The sequence below is a fragment of the Plutella xylostella genome, chromosome 25 (assembly GCF_932276165.1).
Source record: "Plutella xylostella chromosome 25, ilPluXylo3.1, whole genome shotgun sequence".
In the NCBI taxonomy this organism is placed as follows: domain Eukaryota; kingdom Metazoa; phylum Arthropoda; class Insecta; order Lepidoptera; family Plutellidae; genus Plutella; species Plutella xylostella.
The window spans coordinates 5,750,034-5,769,798 of record NC_064005.1 but is presented as its reverse complement, the minus strand read 5'-3'; the positions used below and the strand labels follow the sequence as shown (position 1 = coordinate 5,769,798).

Here is a 19,765-nt window from a genome sequence, read left to right as displayed (position 1 = left end):
AAACGGAGGTTTCGAATCCTGTGCTCGGGCAACAGAACACCACATTAATTTAACTTGACTAGTTTAGCGCCAAAGATCTTAGTCAAACTATATTGATACTCTTAATACCTACATTTATTAATATCACAAAGGGTACCTATAGGATATAGATTTAAAAGCATTAGCTACCTACCACATTCCCAGTAGGCAAATTGTTAGCCAGTTACGCGTACCGCGTACAATAGTTTTCATTCTGGTAACGCAGCGTCTTATCTCTTTAGATAGATCCAAAAATATACATGGCGTAAAAACAGCTAGTTTTGTCATGAGAGTGACAATCGTAACCGTGTAGAGCTTATGAATTATGTATGTACCGATGGACATGACGTTAGCAGCTTTTACTTTGTCGACTGTAGCCCAACGCTCAAATTCATAGACCGTATTTTAAATTGACAACAAGGTTAAAATTGACTTGGAAACACATGAATTTCGACTCTTCACGTAAGTCAAAAAGTTGAAATTCGTAGGTATATCAGAACCAAATCAGAACATCCATTTTAAACCTATTGTAAAGTGTCAAAAAGCTCTCTGAATTTCGGGGCAATTCTACAGGTTGACATTCTTGGTGGTGAGTCGCTTGAGGCAGGCGCTGCGGATCTGGTCGTGGCCGAGGCGCTCTGCCTCGTGCAACACGCGGCGCAGGTCGTTGCCGCGGTCGTGCCGCGCCGCCAGGATGTACGCCGTGGTCAGGATGCGGCACACCAGGTAACATGAGATCTGCGGAGGTAGAAACAGTTTCATGAGTTGGAGAAAAGTGAAAATGTTTATTATACGTAATGAGTGGGATAATAAAGCAGGGCTAAACTCCACCGTCTAAATGGTAATTCGGCTAAGTGAAAATGAAGCCTTTCGTTGTAGCTTTATAAAGCGCATATACTAGCCTCAATACAAAAAAAGTTTCATATAAACACCAAAAGTGACAGAACGGCTTTTAGGCTTATTTTCAGAAGAGATTCTGAAGAACCTGTGTACAAGTCGTAATAAAAGTACCTACGGCGCTCTCAAATCAGGGCCGTGCGATACATGCGTACTGAACCGGACGGCCAAATTATAGAACGACCGTTTAACCCAAACCCGGCTAAGTTAAAACGAACCTTATTTAAACTTATCTCATGTGAACCATGTTATTCATACAATCCTTATTGAAACTACATGTCATTAATTACCTTGATGCTGATGCTGTGCACGTCCTCGATGAGTATCTCGGCCTGCTCGTCGTGCAGCTGCCCGCGCGCGTCGCAGCGCGCCACCACGGCCGACACGCCCGTCTCCAGCACCTGGTCGCTCATAAGGCTGTGGGCGAATAGTACAAGTTTGTTTCAACTTGGCAATCGTCATATTTGGAAGAAGGGCAAGCGTGGCGTGAGGCGGCTGAACCGATGATGTTAACGTTCGTATTATTGTTTATCAATTAGTACCGTAGTGGTTGGACAAAAGGCTTATGTTTCAGTTCTGGAGATAGGACTTTGTCCAGCAGTGGAATATTGTTGTCTGGTGATGATATAGGTGGCGTCTTCACGCTTAGGCTGCATCCTTAGTAGGCGTTGCTTGCCAGTTTAGTATGTAGCGTCTGCAATTTGGTAGCTTGTGAGCAGTTTGCCTGCTGCGAACGCAGCCTTACTCTTGGATTATTGGTTTGTAGGACGACTCTTACTTATAATTGTACCTAATAGGTACCCTAACATGTTGTACCCTTTTTCAACAAACTAAAACATACTTAGCAGCAGTCTCCTTGGAAGCTCTAATGCACCGCGCGAGCTGCTTCACGTCGGTGAACCGGTCCGCGTGCACGAGGTAGCGTGCCACGTGCGTGTACACGCTCATCGAGTCCAGCTTGTTCTCCGTTATTATTCTGAGGGTAGAGACTATGGTTAGCAACAGAAATAGCAAGTGATGGCAATGAGGTAGGTTACAGTGGAATTGACCGTTATTGTTTTACTCATTCATGATGTAATCACATGAGAGCATTAGGAAGGCATCGCATCTGAGTGGCGCAATAAAAGGCATCGCTCGGTCTTGGCGCATTCCGCAATCGCTGCAAGTGGTCTGCAGTGCAGTAGATAAGTGGTCGCCTAATTGCATTCAATTGAAATAAAAAGGGTAGAGTCGGTACCAAAAAAAGTCTTACCTAAAAGCTAAACCGAATCCTTCTTCAACGGACTGCCCAGCCACCAGCACGATCGCCACTAGCCGTATCCTATCCGTATTCGACCCGAACAGCGTCAGAGGCCGTATGTCTTTACTCTTTGGTTCCTCCATCGGTAGCGGTATCACTTCGTTGACTAATTTCTCAGGCACTCGGTTGTTGGCTTCGCAAGCCGCGAGAAACTTGGCCAGCTCTATTTGTCGAGATATCGTCGTCATGTGCTTGTCTATGGTGGCTTTGTCCAGGAACAGGTGGAAGGATTTGGATTCATTTGATTCTGGAAAGACGAATAATAAAATTGAGTTTATTTGTAAACATTTAAGCATATATTTTTTGCGTAATGATGATGATGGATTCCGACCAATTTCGGACTAACAACCTCAAACATAGCGGGCACGTCAGCGCGCTGCTGACATTTTAATATTGGTTGTAAAGAGTGCTTACATACATAACACCACTCACATATAGCTAAAGTCTGAAAGGTGTTCCAATATAACGAACTGTTGATGAACCGTTCTGAATCTGGCAATTTAGTATCTGAGATAAAAAAACAGACTGTAGTACTTTCTATTTAAAAACCAATAACTTACTGTTAGTAGTAGGCACACAATGCGACAAATGATGCAGCGCGGAGGCCAGGCGGTGATACCTCGCCTGTAGCGCCTGGAACGGCGCCCCCCGCGGCACGGGGCGCGCGTAGGCCCGAGCACACGGGGCGGCCGCGCGCGTACTTAGACCGTCATTTGTGCAATTTAATAATTTTGTTCATTCTACATTATACCTAAACAGTAGTTGTTGCAAAAGTGGTATACTAAGCCGAAGGGGGGTTTAGAATTATCGCCTGAGTCACCCCCTTGCGGCTTTCTATACCACTTTTGCAACCCTCAGTATAGTTATCAAACTACTATCACTTTCAATAACTTACTGTTAGTAGTAGGCACGCAATGCGACAGATGATGCAGCGCTGACGCCAACCTATGGTTTCTCGCCAGCAGCGCCTGGAACGGCGCCCCCCGCGGCACGGGGCGCGCGTAGGCCCGAGCGCAGGTCGCGGCGGCGCGCGCGTGTTGGTGGGAGGCGCATTGTACGCCGTATAGCGCGTCGAGACGCCCGCTTGTTTCGAGTGTGCGGCATATGTGGGTTATGTACTCCTGGGGATATAAAACAACAGATAGTTTTGGTGGTTATGGCGAATAAAGTAATTCATAGTTGTTGGTGGGTACATCAAAGATGGTTGATTTTTGAGTGAGATATAGATATTTTTAAGTGGATGGTGCAGGTGAATCAATAACAATGTAAAGTGACTACTTCGATATTGGCACGATTGGTATCTAGTGTAAACTTTCCGATATTTTTTACTGTTAGCTATTTAAGATGAATATTATTAGTAGTCAAAATGTTGTTTTTACTTAAGAATTATGATAAATGGTGATAAACGAAAATAAGTAAAAACACTCACGCCCCAAGTCTCCAAACTGGCGTCCATATCGCTCATGACTTTCATGAGCTCGTTCACTTTGTCCTTCTTCAAGCACTCCATGTACACGGAGTCAGTGAAGGTCTCTCTGTCCACCAGATTATCATAACAGTACTTGAGCACCTCCGCCAAACTGCTGTGTTTCATGTAGAACGCTATATTCGCCACATGCGACCCATAGTTGCTGAGGTAATACACGCATTCTTTGTAGAAGAACGGGTCCAGTTTCTTATTCTGATGGTCAACTTTTGGTTCGGGGTGGTTGTTGTTCCTACGCAACAGGCCCTGTGCTAGGCTCTTCTTGGGCTGCACGGTGGCTGTCTGGAAGTCGCTGTAGTCTCCCTGCTTGATCTTTTTGACACTGGCCAGGGTGTGCATAATGTTCAGGGCGGGCTCTGTGAGAGTTATTTTCTTTTTTCCCGTGTTCATTGTCGTCAGCTTTTCGTTGGTCGACTGTAAGGAGAAATTAATTTCACAACATGTGGGTATTTTAGGTAGGAATATATTTCTTACACTACAACTAATTATGAAATGATAAGGCAAAGCAAATTGATTCAGAACTTGCAAATGACCTATTGTTTACTATTGGAAGCCACCAAAACTCCAGATAATATCGTGTGACCTAAGACCTTGATGTTGCCAGCTTTAGACAGAGCAGCTACTGATTGAAGGGGTACTTCAAATAGATTTGGAGCTCAGTGTCTAAAATGAACTATACCACCGAAGCAGTTTGCCTAAAGGCTCTAACAAGCCAAATACCTCGTAAAATCATATCTATAAAAAGTTTAAAACAAAATCATGCAGACGTCAACCAACCTTGATAGTGTCAGCCCTAGCCAGCAGGTGTTGGTTGACGGGGTAGTTCATGTCCTCGAGCAGCGCCACGATCTCGCTCAGCAGCGGCGGGGAGGCGCGCTGCCGGCCGTCCGACTGCTGGCTCGAGCCCGACGTCGAGCGCTCCGAGTAGCGCAGGCTGTGCAGTCTGGAGCAGGGGTTATGTTTTATTTTAATATATAGGTTGAACTATTACATATGTCTTTCCAGGACAAATCTCCTCGGGCCTTCCAATATTATACCTGTCATGGCCCTTTTTTCCACAAAATTATAATGATAATACTTAAATATTTATTGCGCTATACAGTTTCAAATAAAGGTTAGTTAAAAAAGAAATATCTTACGTCTGATTTTCGCATACGCATAATTCAGAAAGACAAATTAGGCACTGTCTTCAGGCGGCGCGGACTCTTTTCGGTGAGAACCTTAGAACTTTCATTTTCGGCTAGTTCCATGCCCTGTAGTCAGTCTACGTGTGTAAGTGAAAGAGCATTAGTTATATTTTACACAGGAAAATGATCTGTTCACCTTCTATTAACAAACGGCGAGGTGACTTCCGAAGCTTCCCGCCCGTACTCGCACTCCTCCGTCACCTCGGTGCACAGGTTCAACTGCGGCGTATTCTGTAATTTGAATACATGTGTTAGCAGAAAGCATAATATGAATGACCTTATATGTAAATTATTGTGCCACATATTGTGGTAAAAAAAATGTTGTCCATTCCTTACTCTGAACTCTCTTATCGTTCGTTTATAAATGCTGCACAGCCATTATAGTCAAGATACATGGCGTCTAAGTTACCAAGCCGTCAGTCCACCTCCGCGCCCTAGCCCCGCCTTAGTCGCGATTGATAGTAGAGACTAGAGCTCTAGAGCGAGTCTTTGCCCCAATAGACGAATAGCAACCTAGCGGCATAACGCGCGTTGATGACGTCACGCGATATTGACACATTCTAAGAGTACCTCCGAGAGGATCTTCAGAACTTTTCATCTGCAGACCAGCTACCGTGTCACCGCCGGTACACATTAGCAATCAACAATCCATGATCAGCATTGCTTATCGGTGTAAACTGTCATAATTTGTATTGATTTGACTGGATTGTTATTGCTAATGTGTCGGTGCTAAGCATGGAAGTACTTCGTACAACATATTACTTCCATGGTGCTAAGTCAGAAGTTACCTTGAAGCAGAGTGCGAACTTGTCCCGCGCAAGCCTGTAGCAGCCGGCGCGCAGGGCGGCCTTGCCCCACGCCGCCAGCACGCCGCCCCGCCCCAGCCCCGCCTTCGTCGCGATCTCCAGGGCCAACTCCCACTTCTCCGCCTCGAGAAGAGAGCGGACTATGTGGCCTGGAGGGAGGAATGGTTTAAGTATTTTGAAAAACACATACTTTTTGACCTTTTTGTGTCAGTGACGTCAATGATCAACAACAAAAATTGGCTAGTTAAAAGGCACTTTGATAGCGTGCTGGTTAGCCTGGAGTAGGTAAGTCTTCCTGAGTGCAGGTAGAAGGGCACAGGGCATAGGACATCAAATGCTTCAAATATACAGGGTGCTTGTTTATTAGTGGCTATCCCGTTGATAGTTGAATGTCATACTGTATAACTTTCATTACAGTAACCTGCCAACGGGGTATCCACTAATAAACAAGCACCCTGTATACTGACTCTAACTCCCTCTATGGCTATGTCCACAGGGAACCTTTTGGTGGAAAGATGACAGGAATGTGAACTAGCCACAGTTATAGTTTCTTAACTATACAACACACAATTTATATTGCAATAAAATCGCTAACAACTCACTAGGATGTATCCCCTGCTGAGGCAACAGTTGCTGCGCGGCGTGAGTGACGAGCGTGGCCATCGCGTCGGCGTGAGCGAGACAGCGCGACGCGTGCAGCGCGCCCGCCTCCGCCACCCGCGCCGCCGCCGCGCCCTCCGCGCTGGTGGGAAAGAGATAGATATAGGTTTGTTTGTTACTGCATTTTAGATGGGTATGTGGCTGCGTTTAAAAGACAGCGCGGTGCGACAGAAAATATGATGGTAGCAATTACTTTGGTATATTGTGCAATAAAATAATAAATAAATCTGAAGAACTTCTACTATAGAATTTCTAGCACAGTGAAAACGTAAAAATCTTTGTTTCAAATTCTACTTTATGATTCGTTGCGTAAATTAAAATAAGTAAAATCAGCAAAACCAGATTTTGGTGTTCCTTGACTCCTATGGCCAGTATTGACGTAACTTATAATTGATTTAACACTCCTTGACGTGACCGTAGCCGGTAGTGTCTGGGTGAGAAAATCCGAGAACCGACTGTTGTGGCGCTGTTTGGGAGAGGCCTATGTGCAGCAGACAGCAGTGGATGATTATTGGGTAATGATGATGATGAAATAACCGCGATAAGCAATATAGTATGACCATTGAGAGAATGCTTTTTTGACATATATGTATATAATTGATTACTGCAAAGGAAAACCAATATTACTTACCAGACATAACCGAACGTCAAATACCCATTAGTAAGATGGACAAAGTATACCTATAGTAGGTATATGTTGCGTGTCCTATTCCACTCACCCCTTCTCATGCGGCGTCCTCGAGTACAGCTCGGCCGCCGCCAGCAGCAGCGACCGCCGCGCCCGCACCAGCATGCGCGCGTCGCCGCCCGCCGGCACCTCGCGCGCCACCTCGTCGCTGCGGTCTAGTAGGAATCTGGAAGAAGAGACTACAGGTTATTGATGAGGGAATAGGTAGTTAGGTAGTAGGTACACCGCCTTAAAATTTTATTTACTTTTTATTTCTTTATGTTTAAAGTCCGAAGCGTCCGTATTCGAGCGGGCCTCAGTGATCGTAACTGATCACTGAGGTTAAGCAACAACTTTCATGGTCAGCCATTGGATGGGTGACCAATTTCAAGTGGTGCTTTTCTGGACGCTTCCGTGCTTCGGACGGCACGTTAAGCCGTGGGTCCCGGTTGCTGCTTCGGCAGCAGTCGTTAAGCCTAGTCAGAGGCCTTCGGGCAGCTTGAAAACATCTGACAGTCGGGTTGCCCACTTACCCGACAACTCTCTCAGCACAAGATTGCTTGTGTTGGGGTCCACCAACCCGCACTAGGCCAGCGTGGTGGACTAGGCCTAAAACCATTCATTCATTGGAAGGAGACCCGTGCCCCAGCAGTGGGGACGTGATGGGTCATGATGATGTTTAAGGTTGCCTGTAAGAGATCGCTCTTAGCGATAAGGCCGTCTATTGTTCATTGTTCCTAGTTTATAAGTAATCTTTTTATGTTTTCATATTTGTGATGACCAATAAAGATAATATTATATTCTATAGTAACAGCTTGGCAAATCGTGCATCGTTGGTCGTTGTGGTCCAGCAGAATCTTCCATGGGAAATTAGCTGTCACTGCGGAGGTAAAGCAATATACGGGTATTGCCAAAGTGGTATGGATCTTCCGAGTGGGTGTCTCTGTCCTTTCGATTAGTATACCCATTTTGCCGTAACGTGCCAGGTGAATGTTGCTCGTCCAAAATCCAGCAGTGCACGATAAATGCCCGATTATCCTAAACAAGTGAAAAACACAAACCTCGGGTAATCCAAATTGATCGAGTGCATCTTCATAACGGACAGGCAAAGCGTCACGTTGGGCGTGAATTCGTAGCTGAACTCATTTCGCACCGCCTCATTTCTTTTAGCGTTCGTCGACAAGCACCAGTCCATACAAGTGACTCCGCTGCCCAGAGACTCCGAGTTACTGCTGATCATTATGTTGTCTGCGTCGGAGGACGGACGCTTGTTCAATGTTTGTGTGAAACAGTCGTCGCACACACGGAACTTGACGCCGCTCGGGTATGTTGGCACCTGAGAAAGGTTAAGGTGTTTTTATTTCATAGAAGAATGATGAATGGGTGTTGCAGAATTATGAATTTGGGTAGTTTTCTTTCAGGATTATCGACTCTGGCGTTTCCTAGTGTGCAGTTATTTAGTAAAATAATAAATTTAGTATGGGTCATTTTATTGAAAATGATACATAAGAGAAGCATCCAATTTATGATGAGTGTGAAATGTGTCTTTTTAAATAGTCGCATAAAATTCATGTTATCAAGTGTGAAATGTGACGCTTTCGAAACGGTCTCACACTACATAAAAGTTTAAATGGAAATGGCACATACCTGCATCCGATGTCTAGAGCACGCGTGGCAAATGAGCCGCCCGCAGCGCCGGCAGTGGTGCCTCCTGATGATCATAGAGAAGATAGACGTGTGGCACAACATGCACTTGTCTGCAGAATAGTCTCCCACCCACTGCTCCTTGCTGGGAACTTGCTCCGGCATTATAAACGGCTTAGCCGAAGCCTCTATGTTTATCGAGTCTATGGACTGTAGAAGCGACTCGTCTGACGGCCTCGGCGGCGGAGTATAATTGTTCCGAGGATTCTTCATGTCTAACGCTTTTTCGGCATAGAACCTCAGCAGAGCGTCCACGGCGTTCCGCGATATTATTACGCTTTCTATCGATTTGATGTTGTAGTAAAGATTATCGCCGGACGGGTCTTTCTTTAGATGTGGAACTATCTTGTTGATGATGGTCGTGAGCGCCTCCAGCTTAGCGTTCATGAGGAACTGCTCGAGCATCAGCAGCGGCTTCTCAATCAGCTCCCAGAACAGCGGCCTCAGATTCGGATCTATTTCGAGCATAATCAGGAGGCCAATTTTGATGTTTTCGAACGCTTTGTAGTCAGAGGAGTTTTCGGATATGAAGTCAACGCAGACTTGTAGGATCTCGACGTTTCTGACTTTGTTCATTTCGTCGTGCACGAAGTCTACAGCCTGAGACACTGGGAGGCGGGTAAGAAGCGTGCGCACGAGAAGGGGCGTGGCCTGCGCCGGGTACTCGAACAGCTGACGGAGGAGGCTCACGATGATCAGGCACTTCATGTTGTCGGACACCTCGTGCACGTCCGCCCACTCCAGGCACAGCTTGAACTGTGGAAGATTATGTGAGTATGTATTAGTTTGTGTTTTATGGTTTAGATATTGCAGTTGGTTGGTAATTGAAGATGTTTTTATGAATAAAATAAGACATAATGAAGTTTATGGGTGATGAAGCTAAGGTAACTTAGGTGCCTACCTGTTGGCTATCCATTAAGGCTTCGATTATCTCCTCTGGACACTCCATAGACTTTTCATAGATTTTGTACCAGTGATTTACACCCATTATTGGTGCAATCTGAAAAAGAAAACATCATACATTACAATAAATACAAAATATTAAATAATTTTATAAACTTGAACATGGATAGCCAAAATTTACTACAGTTATACCTGGTCATAAAGCGGGATCTTGGCCATCCAGCCCGTGCACTTGTCGAACAGTCCGTCATCCAACACGACATCATCCAGCAGAAAGCGCAAATAATCGAGCACCTCCATGGCGCCCTCTGGCGGCCAACAGCACAGGTTGTTCAGTATCAAGTCCACTTTCAACTCGGGACACTTCAGATGCTCGCAGTACTTCCAGTTGTTCTCAATTCTCGGGTTAATAGCCAGCTTTAACAAAATCAAGTCTCTCAAGTTTTTCAGGTTTGCGCTTGAATTCAGCTGTTGCTCCGACAAAGCATCTATAATATTCAGACATTTCAGTAATTTCCCGGACTCGATCAACTTGGGCATGTACTGGAACAGCTCATCCAAGTCGATGGTCGTGTGTAGCGACGCCAGATACTTGTTATTGTCGAACAAGACTTTCAGATAGTTGAATCTTTCCAGCTCCATATAATTATTGATGTATTTAGTCCGTGCGTCGGTGCTTTGCGTCAGGGCGTCGCCAGGCGGCGAGTGGATCTTCTTGATTATATGAGCAAGGACCCAGTTGTGCATCACGATGTAGGTGAGGCACTGAGCGTCGGGCGCGCGCGGCGGCGGCGCCAGGCTCGCTACCGGCTCCACGAACAAATTCTCCTCTGTGTTCTTAAACTCATACACCGCTTGCAGCAAGTTGTTGAAGTTCGCTTCCGAAGCTTCTTTATGGGCGTTCCCGAGAGGAATAGGAGGACAGAAGTTCAGGATGAGTTTCGGTATCAAGTTGACGTTGAGTTTCCTGCAGATAGGCTCCAGCGCCGTCACCGGCATCTCCTTGTTATTGATCATGTTGCCGAATATGTCGTGCAGATGCTTCTCCAAGATGGCGAAGTATGGGGTGTCGTTGTTGGAGTCACTCGATTTGTTATCGCTCATTTCTAACTGAGCTACAGTCTTGCAGTACATGTAGCACATTCTCAGGTAATGTGTTCTCGTCTTCTTGTTTCCCTGATTGCAGACCTCGCCCACATTGCAGAGGTCTTTGTCTGACGCGGCCACTACGTTCATGTATATCTGATGATACTTCTGAAGTAGATTAGCGTCTATTTCAGTTGTTTCTTTGGCGTTCACTATATCGGAGAGGTCGTCACAGCATTTTCTCATCTCTTTAGAGAGTTGATTCAATTTACAGAACTCCTTGTGTTTGATGGGGATCCGGCAATCTGTGATCAACCCGCAAATGTTGTTGACGAAGTCGAACGCTTTTTCGGTGTTGCCGAATATTTCGAACGTAACACTGGCGATGTCTTCAACAAACCGGATGTAGTTTGTTTTCTTAACGACAGTGACATCTGTTGAGGTTCGTACTTCCGCTAGCTTTCTTTCGACGACATTGATGAGGCCGTAGGTGATTTCTCTGTTGAGGCCACTGCTCAGTAGGATGTCCACGGCATTCATGAAGGGCGCGTTCTGGTGGCTGTAGAGCTGCAGGTGCGGGTGCCTGGTGGCCAGCTCGTGAATATCGAACGAGTTTGGAGATCGGTTTGACGCGAGGAACCCTTCGACCAAGCCCATGACTTCAGTCGACACCACTGAAAGCTTGGAAAGCTCTTTGGCCGGGTACCGAGTGTCGTCTTTGTAGTAAATTATGTTCTTTATTTTCGCTACTAGATGGCGTAGTTGTTCTGTGAATGTAACTTCTGTAGCGATTTCCGCATCCGCTAGGTCGAACATCTGGAATTGGAAAGAGGTTGAATATAAAAAAAGTTTATCTCATAGAATATACCAATATGACCTACCTATGACATTGACGGCTTGACGCGGTAAAAGTAAACAAGAGGTTATGGAGTTGTTTTGATTCTCGTGTTGCATAAAGTTAAGAATTATGTTACAAAAGATATCATGTGTCCTACTTATACCGGACTTAAATGTTACTTCTTGTCGCCATAGGACTCATAAGTAAACTGATTCGAGTTGAAACCTTATTTTTACCACAGCCATTTTCAATTTCATTTGAAGATAATGCAGAGTTTAAAATCGATGTCCCAATAAATGAAGATGATTACGAGATGATAGATCTGAGACATGTAGCTAAAGTGGATATCAGTGATAAGCTCCAAGAATTAAAAAAGTAATAATTTATAGACCACTTCTTCTATCTGAATTGTCTGCTGCCGCTGGTCTAAAGTTTCTCGTAAATAACCTAAACCTATTCTTCTACTGTTTCCTACCCAACTACCTAGGTATCAATTTTATCATATTTAACGTTGTTTTGATAGAATAGCCAGTATGGAATACGCGAGGACTCAGGGAGGTGGCAGAACCATCAGGGAGTGGCTCGCAGGGACGGAACCAACAGTGCCTTCCGAGTTGACTATTGAGGTTCCCGAACCCGAAATTCAGCTATTGACTACCTATGTACCCCCAGTGAGTATATTTACTGCACCTATACAGAGTACAGACGTTTACCTACACACTACAGTTTGTTAGTTTGGAAATGAAATTATACTTTTTATATATATCTAATTGCGATTCGATTGTCTCCCCAATTTAAAACTGAATTTAAGATCTAACAGTAAAATTACTCATGAATAAACCAAATCTGCTTTCATCAATGAAATAAAAATTCAGTAATTATTGACATGAAGCTATTTGCACAGAGCTGAGTAAAAATATTCAACACATGTTTAAACGGTCATTAGTAAAGTCAACGACATTATCATGAGCACACACGGCAGCTGGCAACAACAATCGTATTTCATAGCGATTAATGTGCGACTACAGACACCCATCTGGGTACATAGTTACATACACATAACAATAGTGTGTACCTATATCCCCTAACTACCGACTGTTCATAGTTTCATATGGGCAGGCATCTGAGTCATATCAACCTAATTGTTATTATCTGTATGTTGAAGTAAAATTATTATACAATACCTAAACCTATGAGTATAAACGATAGTACTTACATTACATCAATGTTAGGAGCAAAACAATGTGTTTAAAACCTTAATTAATATGTAATCAGACTAAACCCGCATAAGTATTAAGTAAGTAAATATCTTATTTATCTCCACGTTACAGCTAACGCATAAGAATCCGCTAAACAAAAGAGAACTGGACAGTAGGACCGAGGAAGAAGTGTACAACTACATACAGCTGCTAGAGGATTACTATGAAGACGCCGTGCAGGAGGCCGCGGCGAATGGCAGCTACCACCCCGGCAGCCAGGGTGGGGGAAGTTAAAATAGTTTAGCCTAATCGTCCTAGTCTTACAGATATACCAACATCTGTTTCCACATCGCTTGGAAACAATATGATAAGTTGCATTCAGGGATACCTAACATATAACCTACTTATAATTACCACCAACCACTAGGTGATTTATAGCCCATTGATAGAATGCAATTTCTAGCAAAATAGGTATCGCCAAAATATGTAGACTGATTATCCCAAAGGACGTAAGTGGAAATCTTATCTATTGACCGATAACAACATAACAACAACTGCCATGCACTATTTCAGATAAATCGGAAAGCAACTTGATGCACGTGTTGAAGCAACTCATCAACTTCGACACCGACACCCGCAACTGCACTGAAGAGGAGATCAAGAACATCGGGATCAAGGCTTTGAACTGCATTTACCAAGAGTCGGTGAACCAGACTGAAGACCCAACGCTGTTGGCCGAGAGATTCGGCAGGATCGTCAAGATATGGTTCTTTGTTTACGTCGCAGTCGCGGTGCCTTTGTGGTGCACGAAGGGTATGTGTGATTAGACCAGTGTAGATAATATGCGATATCTAGACAGTTTATAAGTCGTTAATCATTTAGCTCTTTCGGTCACAAAAAGGTTCGCACGTTCTGCTAATGGACATGATAGTGATATGATAAACGAAATCGATAGTAGGTTCTATTAATAGAAATCATCATCAGCCAACAGTGGTCCAAAACTTGGCGCATGTTTGTCCCAAAAAGAGACACTCGGTCCTTGTAATTGCCTTCCGCAACAATCTATTAGGTAACTACCCTCTACCCTATTAATCAGTAGAAGTTTTTCCAGCAGACCACGAATAGGCTAGATGTAAGTAGCTTCGCATACGCTCACGGACTATGTATGTCTAGCCTATCCGTCTGCTCTGAGCTTCCTCTACTGCCCTGCTTCATCTGCATCCCAGCATACGCCTACCCGTATCCTCCAATCTAACAACAACTGATTACAGGTTGGTGCTGCTGCTGCCTATTCTGCGAGCTATGCCGCCCGCGCGCCCGCATCGCGCGCTGCCGGCGGTACCTCGCCGCGCACCCCCCCGGCGCCCTGCGCACCCCCCGCGGACACCTTGCCTACCAGCCAACCGCCGCCGAGCTGGATGCGCACGCCGAGTTCGAGCATGCGGTTAGGATGGTCTAGTTTAAGACGTGATAAATAAAATTTGGATGTTCCCTGATCGTCTTTTGATTGTGTGCGAGTGGATGTTTCGAAGGCGATGATTATGTGATAGATAGATTTTGTTTGCGTAAACATTCATAATTACGATCGTGATATTAATTAATTGCAATTGCAACTATGTAAGGGGTGGGTGTGTGTTGATACGCGAATCGTATTGTAGATACATAGACATAGGTAGGCAGGTAGATATGAGATAAACGGAATGCGAGCTAATTATTATTTGTTTTGCATGAAATACATATGCCTATAAGGGATACATAATCATAAAACGTCTAGACGAGATTAGTATAGCTCTCAAACAGCTAAAAAACAACAAAGCTCCGGGAGATGATGGAATAACGACAGAACTTCTGAAAGCCGGCGGTAGACCGATTTTAATAGCACTTCGGAGGCTGTTTAATTCCGTCATACTCGAAGGCACAAGCCCGGAGGCATGGAGCAGAAGTGTAGTGACTTTGTTCTTCAAGAAAGGCAACAAAGCCCTATTGAAGAATTATAGACCCATTGCACTTCTGAGCCATGTGTACAAGCTGTTTTCGAGAGTTATTACGAATCGTCTCGAGCAAAGACTCGACGACTTCCAGCCACCCGAACAAGCCGGGTTCCGAAAAGGCTATAGTACCATAGATCACATACACACGCTTCGGCAGGTTATACAGAAGACCGAGGAGTATAATCTACCTTTATGTCTAGCGTTTGTGGACTATGAGAAAGCCTTTGATTCTATTGAGCTCTGGGCGATGCTTCAATCCCTTCAGCGGTGCCATATAGACTATCGCTATATCGAGGTGTTGAGATGTATGTACAATGCTGCCACAATGTCAGTTCGATTACACGAACATAGCACAAAACCGATCCAGTTGCAAAGGGGCGTGAGACAGGGAGATGTTATTTCTCCGAAACTGTTCACCTGTGCACTGGAAGATGTTTTTAAGCTTGTAGAGTGGAAAAGACTGGGCATTAACGTCAATGGCGAATATATCTCTCATCTACGATTTGCTGATGACATAGTTATTATGGCGGAAACGCTGGAGGAGTTAGGCGAAATGCTCACAGACCTCAATGATGCCTCTAAACAAGTTGGGCTGAAAATGAACATGGACAAGACAAAGGTCATGTCGAACGAACATGTTTCATCATCGCCCGTAACTGTAGGAGGTGTCACCATCGAAGTTGTTGATCAGTATCCCTACCTAGGACAAGTGATCCGATTAGGTAAATCCAACTTCGATAAAGAGGTAGCTCGTAGAATCCAACTCGGATGGGCAGCGTTCGGGAAATTACGACACATCTTCACTGAAAACATACCTCAGTGTCTGAAAACAAAAGTTTTCAATCAGTGCGTGTTGCCAGTGATGACTTACGGAGCCGAGACGTGGTGCTTCACCAAAGGGCTTATCCACAAGCTCAGAGTTGCTCAGCGTGCTATGGAAAGGGCTATGTTAGGCGTGTCCCTGCGAGATAGGATTCGTAATGAAGAAATCCGCAGGAGAACTAAAGTTACCGACATAGCCAAAAGGATTAGCACGCTGAAGTGGCAATGGGCTGGCCACGTAGCCCGCAGAGCCGACGACCGCTGGAGTAGAAAGGTTCTGGAGTGGAGACCCCGTGTCGGCAAACGGCGTGTCGGTCGCCCCCCAACCCGTTGGTCTGATGATCTGCGGAAGGTAGCGGGAAGCCGCTGGATGCAGATGGCGGGTGACCGTATGGGGTGGCGATCGTTAGGAGAGGCCTATGTCCAACAGTGGACTACGGAAGGCTGAGAGAGAGAGAGAATCATAAAACTTATAACCTCTGGTAAGTATATTAACATACCTCAATAATCTGGTTGGCCTTCGAGAAGTCGTTGTGGTAAAGCGCCAGCGCGACCAGGCAGTTCGGCTTCGCCAGCATCAGAGATATGAAGTCTATGGTGGTCCCCTGAGTGGTCACGTAACCTGAAACCATAGTTTATCATTTACATTAACAGAAAATAACAGATAAGTACTTCCGATTATTGTTATAAAAGTAAATATTTCCTAGTGCTCCTGATAGAAGTAAAGGTATTTTATAACTTTTATCACAACAATGCAGTGTAAACAATAAACAATAGTAAAAATATCTCACCATCCCCGTTAGCCGAGATAGTGGAGGTCAACATCACTTGGTCGCCGGTGGAGCTAGATTTCGGGTTCGCGCCTTTTCTCTTCGACCTGGTTTTCTTCCGGAAAGTCTTGACTTCCGTTTCCTGTTCGTCGTCCCCGCTGCTGTCGACCGCGTCCACGTAGTCGAGGCATAGCTTGAGCGGCAGCTGGCTGGTGTCCGGTGAGAGCGTGGACACCAGCTGCAGCTTCCACAGCGCGTGGCTCACCACCTTCACCAGGTGCTTGAACTTCGTCATCACCGCCGCGTCCACCGTCTCGTCACTCAACTTCTCCTCTATCGACTCCAAGCACAGCTTCAGTGTGTTCAGGATGACTTGCGTTATCAACGAGTTGCACATGAAACCGGCGCTCGAACTCTTTGCTCTTTTCAGATTTTTACTCTGCTTCTTTGAGTAGAAGTAGGAACAGTCCGAGTGAGTGCCACAAGGGAGGTCCTGGCTGTGCTCCTCACATGAGAAGTACTCGTACCTCAAGAAGAGACACGCGAAGAGGTTTTCTATGACCTCTATGCTGTACTGCACAGGCTGGATGGATAGCACCAACCTCTTTATTTCATCTAAAGCTGGAGATACATTTTGCCGATCACTATTTGCCTCAGATGATGTCATTATAGTGTCAATTATTTTCGTTATTGCACAGTAACTGTTGTATGTCAAGATGTCCCAGTTAATTCTGTGCTTGTGGTTCAGTTTTGTGTTACCTTTTTTCACCAGACTGACCAGTTCATTGAGTGTGTCATTGTTTGAATTCAACAGTCTTGATACTTTATACCGGTCTACTTTTGATAACCTACACAGCTGTGATATTACAGCCAAAGCACTCTGGGTTAATATCTGGCTAAATACAGATGTTGTCATAATTTTACAGTTGTTTTCCAAACAAAATTTTATTATGGCCAGCTCTCTCCTGACCTCTGTCATATAATATTGCAGTTGTTCATCATTTGTTGAGTATGTTTCAAGTATTGAAAATATATTTGTCAACTGATGTATCAAGGAAGGCAAGTCATATGTTTCTGGGCTATTGGTTAGTTCTATCAGAACCATGATAAGGATCTGTTTAGTGAAGTTGTTTATTTTGAATGTGACATTCTTCATGTCGAGCAGCTGCAGCTTGTAGACCTGTGCGGCCTCCAGAAGCCAGTGTGTACGCTCCTGGTAGCATAGTTCAAGCATATACTCAGGGGTCAACTTGAATGGTTTCTGAGACTCACATATGTGGAGCAACTCTGTAGCAACTTTCAGCAGTTCCGGTCTCTCTTGTGGCATCAGACTCATAAGGATTTGCTTCCAGTGTTGTCTAAATGGTTCCCCAAAAACATGTTTCAGAACCATTTCTTTGAATTGCGGCACAGAATCATCATCTAATTTCATCAATGTGATAAGGCTAACTAATTTGTCAACGCTGTTAGTGTTTGTTAATTCATTATCTAATGATTCCAAGTATAGGTCCAGAATTTTTGTTTTATCAGAATTATTTTTTAAGTTATTCTTGAAATATGTCAGAATGTTAGAGGTGGTTACTGGATTGTTTTTAAGATTTTGTCTCAAGAAATTGAGTACCTCTTCAGATAGACCTTCACAACTTTTCCCTTCTTCAATATCATAATATGCCTGAAGAAATTCCTATTAAAAATAAAAATAAAATATTAATAAAAAGAGAAGAAGCAAAAAGTGCCTATGTATGTGTATTTATAAGAAACAAGGATTGTGTCTAGGTTACCTCTAATATTTCTTCAGTGAGGCCATCTAGAAGGTGCAGGAGATATTTTATTTCATCTTCCTTCATAGTGACATCAGAATGTTTTGCTGCAACAATGTATTAAACACAAATAAATCAAATCATATCAATTAAGTAACTTGTTTATCGACTGGTTACCTACTTTAACAAATGTTTATAATTATAGAAACAGGTCACGTAAGTATTAAGTTTCCTGATAGGTAAATAGGTCTTAGCGGAGAGATGAAATACCTATCTACGTACAAAACTAATGATTTATGAAAGTTACAAAACTGTGATTCTTAGTCAGTCTACTAATGAAAAGAATTCATGTATAATTTACTAACTCTTGTATAAAAGAACAAAGGGTCAATGATAAAAATATTTGCGACAAGACAGATTCCACTTACCTGATTGATCCATTATAGGAATATAGCTAATTAAATCAGTCAATAATTCATAACTTCTGTAAAACAAAAAGTGTGTTCAGGTACGATTTAATTGAATTTACAAATGATTTACAAGTTCACTTGAGCAAGCAAGCGAAACAGAAACGATAACCAGCGGAACGAGAACAAACAACACAATCAAAACAACTGTCAGGTGTCACTGTCAAATGTCAAGCATGATTCTGTGAATTCCTGTCAATAACAGCTGAGCCATATACTTGACTTGAGATCACTTGAATATGAAAACAAAAATTTGAATGCTGGCCGAGCTTGGGAACTGTTTAACGCTTGTTTAACGTTAGTTGTGTGTAGTTTAATGTGCATATTTATTTATTCTATGGCTGGCTGGGCCACCTCAGGAAATCAACTGTAGTTTTTAATATTTTGTTGGCTACACAGGGGTATAATCGTGACAGTTCTGACATTGCGAAAAAGAGACGCTTAGCTACATTAAGCGTAATCTGAAAGAAACGTTAAGCTGTAAATGTTTTTTGTCCTTTTTGCTGTGGCGCCTGTTTACGTCAGTTCTCTGTGCCAAACAATGAAACAAATGAAAAATCTGTGCCAAACAAAGGCTGACAGTTACAACAAAATTTTCTAAATGCTATTTATTTTTGATTTGCTAGTGATTTGTGGGTGTTTATTAAGTTTATTAGACTATTATCATCACTTAACGAGTGTGTGACATGGGTGGATGGATTTTGTTCGGTTGTACAGAGCATATTGAACGAAAACACGATGGAATGATGGATGAGATATATTTTCACATGTAAGTAGATACTATCAAGTTTAACAAGCTTACATTCATCATAGTACTATCTATTGGCTCGATTTTAATATAAAACGATACTAATTTTAATACTGTAAGGTCTTTTAGTATCAGTTTTAAGTAAAAATTACGAGGTACCATATCATAACAAATCACATGGTGTTGCAAGTTATTGAAAATTTATTTTACCCACAAATATTATAGTATGCAAAGAAAATACTAGAAATTGTAACGGACTCGGGTTGGGTTTACAAATGGGGCGCACGAATTCGGTTTTTGTGAAGATTGTATTTTGTAGAAGTCATTCTCCTCTTTCAAATGAGGTGCCTCTCATTGTGAGGAAACGTTCGTTTCTTTTTTTTTCTTCCATGTGTGATTTCTTCTGTATAATATAAAGTTTATTGTATTGATACGAAATACGTGTTTCCTTTAAAA

The 19,765-nt window shown here is 43.5% G+C and overlaps 2 protein-coding genes across 2 annotated transcripts; one reads left to right on the top strand and one right to left on the bottom strand.

The window, feature by feature from the left end:
* Positions 1 to 38: 38 nt before the first annotated feature.
* On the bottom strand, positions 39 to 18,711 carry LOC105398526 (zinc finger FYVE domain-containing protein 26 homolog). Its single transcript, XM_048630155.1, has 19 exons — positions 18,523 to 18,711; positions 18,116 to 18,201; positions 16,356 to 18,018; positions 16,065 to 16,186; positions 9,821 to 11,530; positions 9,627 to 9,725; positions 8,669 to 9,481; positions 8,083 to 8,357; positions 7,074 to 7,208; positions 6,297 to 6,436; positions 5,677 to 5,843; positions 5,025 to 5,119; positions 4,479 to 4,644; positions 3,645 to 4,115; positions 3,111 to 3,336; positions 2,168 to 2,462; positions 1,757 to 1,891; positions 1,206 to 1,332; positions 39 to 756 (listed from the first exon to the last, which is right to left on the bottom strand). The coding sequence occupies exons 1-19, from the start codon at positions 18,533 to 18,535 to the stop codon at positions 586 to 588; spliced, it is 6,909 nt and encodes a 2,302-aa protein (XP_048486112.1). The 5' UTR covers positions 18,536 to 18,711; the 3' UTR covers positions 39 to 585.
* LOC125490561 lies at positions 11,611 to 14,247 on the top strand. Its single transcript, XM_048630154.1, has 5 exons — positions 11,611 to 11,927; positions 12,076 to 12,223; positions 12,884 to 13,031; positions 13,325 to 13,564; positions 14,023 to 14,247. Exons 1-5 carry the CDS (start codon positions 11,725 to 11,727, stop codon positions 14,208 to 14,210), a joined length of 927 nt encoding a protein of 308 aa, XP_048486111.1. The 5' UTR covers positions 11,611 to 11,724; the 3' UTR covers positions 14,211 to 14,247.
* Positions 18,712 to 19,765: the final 1,054 nt, after the last annotated feature.